At 45.5% G+C, this 10,535-nt stretch overlaps 1 protein-coding gene across 2 annotated transcripts in view; it reads right to left on the reverse strand.

Moving 5' to 3' along the window:
- CMTR1 (cap methyltransferase 1) overlaps window positions 1-9,012 on the reverse strand; it is a 31,746-nt gene extending 22,734 nt beyond the window's left edge. The window contains exons 1-4 of one of the 2 annotated variants that reach the window (XM_056356997.1): window positions 8,855-9,012; window positions 7,321-7,455; window positions 3,824-3,966; window positions 1,330-1,488 (exon numbers count right to left, since the gene is read on the reverse strand). In XM_056356997.1, the coding sequence (XP_056212972.1) occupies window positions 1,330-1,488; window positions 3,824-3,966; window positions 7,321-7,450 (432 nt within the window). In that variant the 5' untranslated portion in view covers window positions 7,451-7,455; window positions 8,855-9,012. Of the gene's footprint in view, window positions 1-1,329; window positions 1,489-3,823; window positions 3,967-7,320; window positions 7,456-7,903; window positions 8,340-8,854 lie in introns of those variants that run through there. The other variant, XM_056356998.1, reaches the window with a different exon arrangement.
- Between the last annotated feature and the right edge of the window lie 1,523 nt (window positions 9,013-10,535).

Below are 10,535 nucleotides of genomic sequence, written 5' to 3' on the forward strand. Positions count from 1 at the left end.
AGCCCAGCGCCATTTAACGTCTTTGTCAGCAACACAGACACTGGAATTGAGTGTGCCCTCAGCAAGTTTGCTGACAACACCAAGCTGTGTGGTGCAGTCAACGCAGTGGAGGGATGTCATCCACAGGGACCTCGACAGGCTTGAGAGATGGGCCCATGAGAGCCCTGTGAAGTTCAGCAAGGCCATGTGGGTCAGGGCAATCCCAAGCACAAATACAGGCTGGGCAGAGAATGGATTGAGAGCAGCCCGAGAAGGACTTGCAGGTGCTGGTTGATGCAGCCCAGAAAGCCAACTGTATCATGGGCTTTGTCAAAAGAAGCACAACCAGCAGGTCAAGGGAGGTGATTCTCCCCCTCTACTCTGCTCTCATGAGGACCCAGCATGGAGTACAGTGTTAAGCTCTAGGGCCCCCAACATAAGGACACGCCTTTGTCAGAACAAGGGCCACGAAGATGATCAGAGGGCTGGAGAACCTCCCCTCTTAAGAAAGGCTGAGAGAGTTGGGATTGTTCAGCCTGGAGAAGAGAAGGATCCAGTGAGACCTTACTGCAGCCTTCCAGTACCTAAAGGAGGTCTACAAGAGAGCTGGAGAGGGCCTTTTTTTTTTTTTTTTACAAGGATAGTGACAGGACAAGGCGTAATGGCTTTACACTGAAAGAGGGTAGACTTACATTAGGTATAAGGAAGAAATTCTTCACTATGAGGGTGCTGAGGCACTGGAACAGGTTGCCCAGAGAAGCTGTGGATGCCCCATCCCTGGAAGCACTCAGGGCCAGGTTGGATGGGGCTTGGAGCAACCTGGTCTAGTGGAAGTTGTCCCTACCCATGGCAGGGGGGCTGGAACTAGATCATCTTTAAGGTCCCTTCCAACGCAAACCCATCTACGATTTCTATTTCCTAATGTTCTTCCCTGTTGAAGAGCTTGAGAAGACACAGGAATAGAACATCTGAGCATTTTATCTGGGACTATTAAAACACATCAAGATTTAAAAAAAAAATCACCTATACTTGTGTGAAAAATTATATACAAAATTAAAAGGGTAAATCCAAAAGAGCTTGATAACAATTTTCAATCACATTCACTACTGCAAACTCAAAAGCAAATCCTACAGACCACAGCAACAATCCATCTGACGCCAATTTTGTGCCAGAACATTAATATTGTGACAGAAAACAAGTTTTGCCATGCTGTTCTGGGACAAAATAAGGCCTGGGTCTACCCAGCAGAGCCACTTAATAGTTGCCAATTGTATCAGACAACACTAAACATCATTCCCAGAGAGCAAATCCTGAACACAGCAAACGGGACTCAAAACAGGAAATACTTACCTCTGGCTCGTCCTGCCAATCAATATTGAGCTCCCCATCAAATCCTTTGAGTGTCAGACCAAAGCCTCTCCTTCCCTTCTGATTAGAGGCCTCAACAATATCCTTCCTGCCTTGGCCATATTTTCCCAGACCTTCTCCTTCACGGAAGCCCATCTTGGCCTATAAAGAAAGCAAGGGGAGCACAGTGAGGCAAGTAGACTTGAGTTTATGTACTACTACTGAATTCAAAGACTAGCAGGGAAAACAGCACATCACCCTGAAGTGACTTGAAGGCATTGAGCATTTTTCATCTCAGTTGTGGCTTTCAGGACTTAACAGTGTGTTCACTTCACTGAGGCAGGACACACAAAAACCCACTAGATCTGAAGAATGATGTTTGAGACGACAGCAAATTACAAAAGGTTCAGTAACGTGGGGACAGCCTGCTCAGAGGGAGAAGTAGTGAGGAGCCTGGAGCCATTCATCACAGTGTTCAGTAAGCATGGAAAGTTCATAAAACAAAAGATGCTGGCACAGGAAAAATTTCATGTTGTGATGATTTTCTTTGTTGTGAACATGCACCCACATACATTTCAAGCATCAGTTAAAACCTCACCTAAAACTCAGAGGAAGAATGCAAGACATATGGCTCCTGAAACACATTCCCACCTCTTAAGTTAAAAGAAATACGCCCATTAACTGCTAGTTTTCAGGCTTTTCTCTTCTTAAATTTTGGCAACAAGAGAACAACAACAGAAAGCATGAATGCAGTCAATTTCACTCCCTCCAGTATGCATCTACAAGATAATAAGTAAATAAAAGACTTAAGGATTAAGTTTCACTTTGAATGAATGTTATCCATATACACCTTCCTGTGAGAATCAACAAAAACATCGTTTACTACCAATCTGTATGAGAAACAACAGAAGAACATCTGACAGGTTTTACACAAAGGTACACAGTGTTTTCCCATTGCCTCTGCAACCTGGCTCTGAATTAGACCTTGAAATACATACACCAAACGTGACACACACCGAGCCTGTTAAACACCAGTTTTCTGAGGACAGAATTTTGAACATCTAGGAATCAAGGACTATTTTTCATTTACTTACCTAATGGTACCAAATCGTTCACCCTGACTTGATATCACATCAATCTTTATATTCAAATTTATGAGGCCTTACCAACAAAGCCTCCCAAATTCAGTAGTAAAAGTTCCTGTACTGTGTTGATTGAAAACACGTTTGCTAATTGTCTCAGGATAGAAGTCTCCAAGTGAAGGACAGTTGCCAAAAACGTACATGGACAGACGCTGAATGATCAGCAACAGGATTTAACTACAGATGGGCACAAACAAAAACTCTCAGCCTCTGGATCCCATTCAGTTTTGAATTCAGCCAGAAAGCTCTTTTTTCACGTAAAGGTACAATCCTGCTGGCCAGCAGCGTTCCACCTCCTGGAAAGGTAATATGTCCCTGTTCCCACTCCTAGTAACAGCTAGCACTTCCCAGCTTCTTGCCAAAGACTGGACTTCTAACTTGGCAAAGGCAGCTACAAGTTGGCCTACCACCATGGAAAGATTGCTGACCCCTGCTCCTGATATTACAGCACCAGCACAGGACAAAAGGAGACCCAAATTCAGTCCCCTGCTGAGTTCCAAACTTCCTGTCATATTTCAATTAATACACAACTATACAATCTCATCTTCTCTGCTACCCTTGGAAATAACATTTTTGTTTCTCTGTGAGCAAGAACAGAAATTCTTTCAGTATTATGAGATACTCGCAATACCACAGTAATGAAGTTTGCATCAGGAAGTAAGTGTAACAGCACACACCAAAAAAAGACTCCTTTTCTCTATGGCCTACTGTTGCCTTTAAACTCAGGGACAAGTTGCCAAATCTGGGACTACCGTGAGACGAGACAGTCAACCATTTCCTTAGAAGTTCCTAAAAGTACTTTCTTCCCCACACTAATCCAGTGTAATCAAGGTGCTGGCAAACACAACCAAAGTTTAGTTTTCACAGCCACTATCATTCACAACTCCCTGTCTTTCCAAGAAATTTCCAGCCCTACATAAAGGAGAGCGGCACTACATGAAAGAAAAAATACCTTAATAATTAATGTAATAATTCTACAAGGGTATGCCAGCCAGCCTCCAAGACCAACCGAATTAATGTCAATCACAGAATTTCCTTTCTTACAAGGCATTTGTCAACTCAAGCATTGCAAAATGACACATGCTTTTTAAAGCTCAGCAACCTGTCTGGCCCAGAGATCCTTTCCTTCACATTCACCTCCCTGCTCCTACGCCCTGAACATGAATTAACTTTCTTTTTTAACAGATCCCCTTCAGCCACGCTCTCTCAGCCTCCCCCAGTTACTCAGTAGCTGGCAAAGAAGCAGGGAACCCTGCTACAAGGAGGATCAGAATCAAATTATTTTAAAACAGACTGTCTTTTCACTTTGCTTTCATCAGGTCTTAATAGTTTGGTCCAAAACTATTTTGACCTACCATGAGCTTTTGGGAGACACTGTTATACATTGAGTAGCGAGATGAAGTACCCTCCACAAGAGAGTCTTGCTTGAACTCATTGCTGAAGACTGGTCTTTTTTCATCGCTCTCACTGTCAGACCCACTGCTGCTACTGGAAGACTCTGAAAACAAAAGAGAAAGGAAGAAAATAGAGTATGAAAATAAAAAGAAAATGGAAGACAGACAACTCTGTAATCTCATGAAGAACTATATAGTGTGACTCATTAAATCCTCTCCACACACACAGAGAGGACACTTCAGCATCCAAAATATGCAACAGGAAGCAAGCAGGTGTAATAAAATACCCCGTGGAACCAATACCTGGTCATCTGCTCCTTTGCCTCAGGGACACACACAACCTCTCTGAGTCAATGGATTCCAGGCCCCCCAAAGGGCCGAGCAAACCCCATCACTGCAGCAGAGCAGGCCACAACATGGCCACAACAGCACACTGTGGTGTCTCTGAGCTTTGCAGTGATCCTGAGTTGCTGAGAAAGCCCACAGAGATTCTCTTCTGAGAATAATGACAATTACTGACACCCTGATGAAACACAGGATTTTCCTCAGTTTCCTACCTAACTACAGGTGTAAACGCATCCCTAACTTAAGATTAATTTTTTTTAATTAAAAAAAAATACATCAAGTACACAGGCATCAACCACATGGCCAACACCGCAGAAAGAAGAGAGCATTCAATCCCTTAGTCCCCACATTAAACTTAGTTTGGCTCCACTACCCACTTCAGTAGTGAGGATCCACAAAATCACTACAGCAAACGAGACAGTTTTTCACCTGTGGAGTTTACTGATGCATACAAACCCAAGTGAAAAATAACATCAGAAGACACCAATATAGTTTAAAAATGCCCTGATAGAGACAAAGGCTGGAGGAAGAAGTCAATGCTCCAATCAAGGTCAGAAGTACCACCATACACAGCAGGCACTCAAAACAAACTTCCGTCACCTGAAAGTCACCTGAAACTGATGCAGCAGAGCATTCATTGGCACCAAACAATGAAGCTCTGCCTGTGCCCTGTTCCACCCTGGGATCTACTTAGGAGGAACAGCCTGTATGAGCTGTATAGTCCTTGCTGCTGCTCTACAGTTGTGAGATGCCCAAACCCATTTGCTCTGGGCTGGATGTAACTGGGATCTGGGGAGGAATCATGGTAGTCATATCATTTGTCTCATGGCCTGCTCCATACCAGGTGGGTAGCAAGGGAGGCCCTACAACCCACTGAGTCCTTCCACTTCTCCTGTGGTACTATTACTACAAGGATGAAGCAATGGCACAAATTTCCTACTGAAATCTGCCTAGCACCACATCAGTCACACCAAAGTTAACACCGTGGGGCAGGCCATACAGACTACTGGAGCAATAACCCACAGCAAGCACAGCCACAGTCTTCACTGAACCTCTGCCTCTTGAGCCTCCCTTGTTCACCAAGTGCTAGAAATCACCCTGTGCTACTTCATACAACTAGGAGAAGTAAAACCTCATACGCTGCCCTGAGATAATGTGAAGAATTGTTGTTAGCAGAGAGTTAATCTTTTTCTGTTTATCACTTAAAAAGAAATTATTCACCCCATAGAAAAAGACATTATAACTACCTCTAAAGAAGGACTGAACTTCTCTTATATTTTTGTGATTTAAGAAAAAAACAATTATTTCTCTCCCAACTCACAGATCTCTGTATTTTCCTGTTACAGAAAACTAAGCATCAATGAAGTAACACGAAACAATTGCAGAATTAGTAAAGAAAGGCCATTACAAGAAAGTAAAAATGAGAGACACCACAGTGAAATCCAAGTTAAAACCCTTTTAATGTGTGCTCAATCCTTGCTGCTGAACTATCAGCTTTTAAAATTTAGGACTGTGTCTTCACATAACTACTATGCTAGAGTTTTACCGTACCAATCTTCGAGGGTCCCAGCTCGAGACAATGAAAGCTATGATTTAACTTGTGTTTGCAGTATTATATACCCACCTTTATTTACAAACATCTGTCACACAAGCTACATTTCTCTTTGCTTTACAAAGTTCTTAGACATGAAGAGGTTCACAAAGGATTTTGCCTTGGGGTCAATTACTGCTTTCTGCTTCTCCAATACACAGCTTCAACTAACTTTGCTACCCGCTTTTGAGCTGTGTCTTATTTTCCAGAGGCTCGTGATGTGCCTCAAACACAATACCCACTACATAAATCTCAAGATAAGTCCCTTCACAACAATTCTTGCTTTTAACATTTGCTAGGCTGTGTTCAGCTGAGATCAGATCTCAAATCACTTCCCTCCCCCAACCTTCTTTCTTTCATCAGAAACCACAACTGGTGTAACCAACTACCGAACAATTAACCCTATGCAAAATGCTGTCCTTGAACTGTATCAATTTGTTTCTTACACATTAAGGCTCACAGCCTATTTTGATCCATATATGAATTCAATAATCAAAATGGGGGGGAGAATATTCAATTTTTAAGCTCAGCTTTGAGTGCACACAACATTCCCTACCCCAGCTCTCCCACCCGGCATCTCTAACCTCCTCACTCACCTCCAACCTTGCCAGACAGGTATACACACCATATCCCATTACTACAACTACTCCCAAACTGACCCAACTCATCTTCACAAGATGAAGGCTTCTTTATGTGTTCAGGTGCTTTCTCACTAACACTTCATGACCACAGGAAATCCCAAAACTCAGAAGTAGTAGGCATGACCATGAGGCAACCTGAAGTACCATTCTCGTAGAGTTTAAAGCACCCCACAACAGCGATACCAACTGTGTAGGGCACTTGTCTCATCTTTGGTATACACAAAGCTCCAGGTCAGAAAGCATACTCTGACTTGAGGAAAAAGAAGGCAATTTATTCAGATAACTCTGAAATAGTTTTTCTTTCTGAAACCAAACACCTGTGAGCCCTCACAACTCCCCTGTCCCCCTAAAAATCACACCGAGCCCACAAAAGAGATGGTGTTACAATGCAGGAGTCCCAGTCAACTGTCCTTTGTATTCACATCGATTTCTCCCATCTGCAAAAGTTACAGAATTTTTTAATTCTTATTTTTCAAACTATGAGGAAGCAAGACGTTTCAGTAGTGAGTTGTGGGTGTTGTGCCATAAAGAAAGTTTCCAAAACAGAAGTAACTACTGAGACTGAAAAGATGAATGCTTCTCATAAATTAAAAGAATCTTTACTGCTTCGGACCATGCACTTGTCATCTACCTCAAGTTCTATTTTCTATGTCTGAATTCATACAATTCCCAGACCAAACTGTTCACACGAGATTATAAAAGAGCTTAAAAAAAATTCACACCAATTCAAGTTTGTGAACAGAAATAACATAGTTTTTCTCCTAAAGAGAGAGTATACTCTTTAGGTTCAGGTTATCGATTAGGAATTGAATGCACATCTAAAAAATCCTAGTTATTCTTTAGATTCCCTGCAGCAGCATACATCTTATCTCCAACCTTACCTTGAGTAGTATGATTACTAAACTGAGTTTCATCATCTGAAGTAGAACTGAGGGTTAATCCCAAGTCTTCTATCCTCTTCTTCTGCTTCTTTTGGGGGCTGCTAAATTCAGGTTCTGTCCTTCTCTTCATTTTTGCTGAAAGAAGATGATCGTATTAACATTAAGCAAATTAACTTTCTCCTGTATGCCGATGAGTAAAGCACAGCAGCATAGCTTGTTTTATGGACTATTCAGTATTATGCTTCTCAACTTAAGTTTGCTGCAAGTAGAAATATTGGCTTCTTTTGCACCCACCCTTTTTAATAGCTAGTCTAACTAAACAAACACCAAGTCTGCGCAGAAGCTTCCCTATTACTGATGAACTGAATTTCAGATCATTTCTACAACCTATTTACCATTAAATGCTAGTAATGAAGACAAGCCAGACGCCAGCACTTAGCTTAAATATGAGTTGATTACTACTACTGAATCAAATATTTTATCAAACCACACCGAACAAATGAGGAAGTAAGACCAATCTAATGGAGAACATGCAAGGTGGAACCAATTTCTCACAGGAGACTCAGAACACGTCTGACCTCACCTCTGCAAATGTTAATAAAAGAGCTTTCCTACATTACTTCTGTAGCAGTACTTTATTAAATATGTGTGCTCAAGTTGGGGGTGGGGCTGTTGTTTTTTATTAGGAACCACTGGCAAGATAGCAAGCTTCTGGACGTGCTGATAAACCCTGTGCAAACCCAGAGAATGGACTAACACTTTAGACGGAGTGAACAGAAGCCAGCTGGGAAGGCTTGCAGAGGGCAAGGACCAAGTAGCAGGAAAACAGGTGAAAATTAAAAGGCACTGATGCCTAGAGCACTATCTAATTCTACCATCTATTGATAAAAAGCAATAAAAACCTATTGGTGTTTATTAGTCTATACAGATGCCCCCGGTGACCAATTTGAACCCTGTTATCAAACTTACTTCCACAAATACATATATGTTTGCCCACATATACAGGGCAGCTTATGACCAATTACTTTATTCATCCCCATGACCCTGGCTGCAGGATCACCCCACAACTTCACTACACGATGGCTGAGATCTTTTGCCTTCTAGCAGACGTTCGTTTCCAGCCAACTCATACTCATCTGCTCTTGTGTCGATGTAGGGTTTGGGTTTTCTCCCTGGCTAACGTCTAACGGTGTGAGAGCAATTCCCCGTTCTCCCCGAGATACTCTTTTATTCGGGTAACACGCTCCTCCTTCACCGCTGCCTCCCCTCGAGGTCCGTCCCCCCCCCAGCCCGGGTCCCCGCTGCATTTCCAGCCGGGGCCTGGCCGCGCCCGCCCTGCCCGCGCCTCACGGCCCCCCTCAGCCAGCCGCGCCCGCCCGCCCCCGGCACCGGAGGCCCCGCCGGCCCCGCCCGCCCCCGGCACCGGAGGCCCCGCCGGCGGGCCGAGAGCCCGGGGCGCCCGACGAGGGCCGGCGGGCAGCGAGCCCGCGGGAGCGACGCACAGCGGCGCGCCAGGCCCGCGGCCGCCACTCACGGCAGCGGATGAGGCGGAGCGGCGGCAGGCGGGCGGCGAGGGCCGGCTCCGTCTCCCGGCGGCGCGGAGGGGACGCGGGCCCGTTCCTGCGCCGCCACCAGCGGTTTCGTTTCCCCGCTCGGAGGCGCCGCCGTCGCCGCCCCCGCCCCGCCCCCTCCCGCGGGTCCTCCCCGGGCCGCCGGCGCGCTGCAGTGACGCCACGCGCCGCAGTGACGCGCCGGCCGCGCCCGCCGCGAGGGCCCCGGCACCGCCGGCAGCTCCGGGCCGGGAGCGGGGCCGGCCCGCAGGGTCCCCGCGGCGGCGGCGGCGGGCCCGGCGCTCCGGGCAGGCGGCAGCCGCCCGCCCCAGGCCTTCCCGGGGAGCTGAGGCGCGGCGCATGGGCAGGGGGAGGCCACGTCCCACGCTGCGTAGCTCTTGTAAACGTCCGCGAGGTGTGTTAACGCGCAGGTAGTTCAGCCGCTGCCTTACAAGCGGCGCTCTCTATGGAAACCGGCTTTTTTAATGCTTCGGGAGGAGCCGTACCCGCCCGTGGCGCTGGGCCGTCCAGCTTGCTGCCCCGAGAAACGGGCTGCTCGCAGGAAAGGTGCCCCCCCCCGCCTCTCTCTTCCTCCAGCAGAGCCAGAGCAGCTTTCGTAAGGCCAGCGAGGATGAAAGCTTTACACACATATAATACGTACCTATAGCGTTTCAAATCCTCATGACAAATGATCTAATTGAGCTGTCTTGTACTTCACACTAAGCTCAAAACCCCGGGACATACAGCTCAGTAGGCGCAAATGCTTAATCTTAAAATGCAAAACGAGGACGGTAGCACCAAGGGACAGGAGTATACTATTTCAGAAGCATAGTTTATGGTTATCTACTTGTTGTAAGGTATGTGCCTATGTGACCTTATAGGAAAACAGACTAGCAGCAGGGACGGAGCACAAGCAAACATTCACTAGCCCGAGCATCTCTTTGGGGAAAAAAAAAAGCAACACAACACTTACATTGGGGGTAGGGGTGAGCATCACTGGATTACTAAATTGCCTGTTACATGTTTGTTGCTAAAACTTACAAAGCACTAACATGGTAAATTACATGTGCAAGAGAAAAGCAATCGTCAGACTGATCTTGGTATCCATAAGTATGCAGGAGTTAAAACTGCACACTGTCCCTGTGATGGTCCTGTTCTGCAATCCGTTGGCACTCCTTCCCGATTATTGCTGCTGATGTTGATAAACAATACATTGCTCTGAAAGCAGTTATCACATTACACGTGTGTAATACACGTATGTAACATGTAGCATGTACGTACTACAGCTGTCTTCCAACAGAAAGCATCAAGTCTTGAACCTGCACCAAGCCTGCTGCGCATCAACTGCAACTAGCTCACAGTTGTAACCTAAATCCTGGATAGTCTCAAATCACAGAAGTGATGCATTCCCAAGACAGGCAACAGTTCAGGGCATGACATCTAAGGGGACATTCAGATGTACCATCAAGTAGGAAAAAGGATCCAGATCTTAAACCAAAGGAGAATACGGTATTAGAAATACCATCTTTTCCAGAAGCTCAGTAGTTTGCCTGACACTTCTGTATGTTTAGCCATCAGCTCTGTATCCAATAGTAATTTTACTGAGTAGTTTAGTGAACTGGAAGGAGAGGTCTGCTCTTGTCCCTGAAGTGCTTCTGCAAGTGA

Source organism: Falco biarmicus, chromosome 12 (assembly GCF_023638135.1).
Source record: "Falco biarmicus isolate bFalBia1 chromosome 12, bFalBia1.pri, whole genome shotgun sequence".
NCBI classification, from domain to species: Eukaryota; Metazoa; Chordata; class Aves; order Falconiformes; family Falconidae; genus Falco; species Falco biarmicus.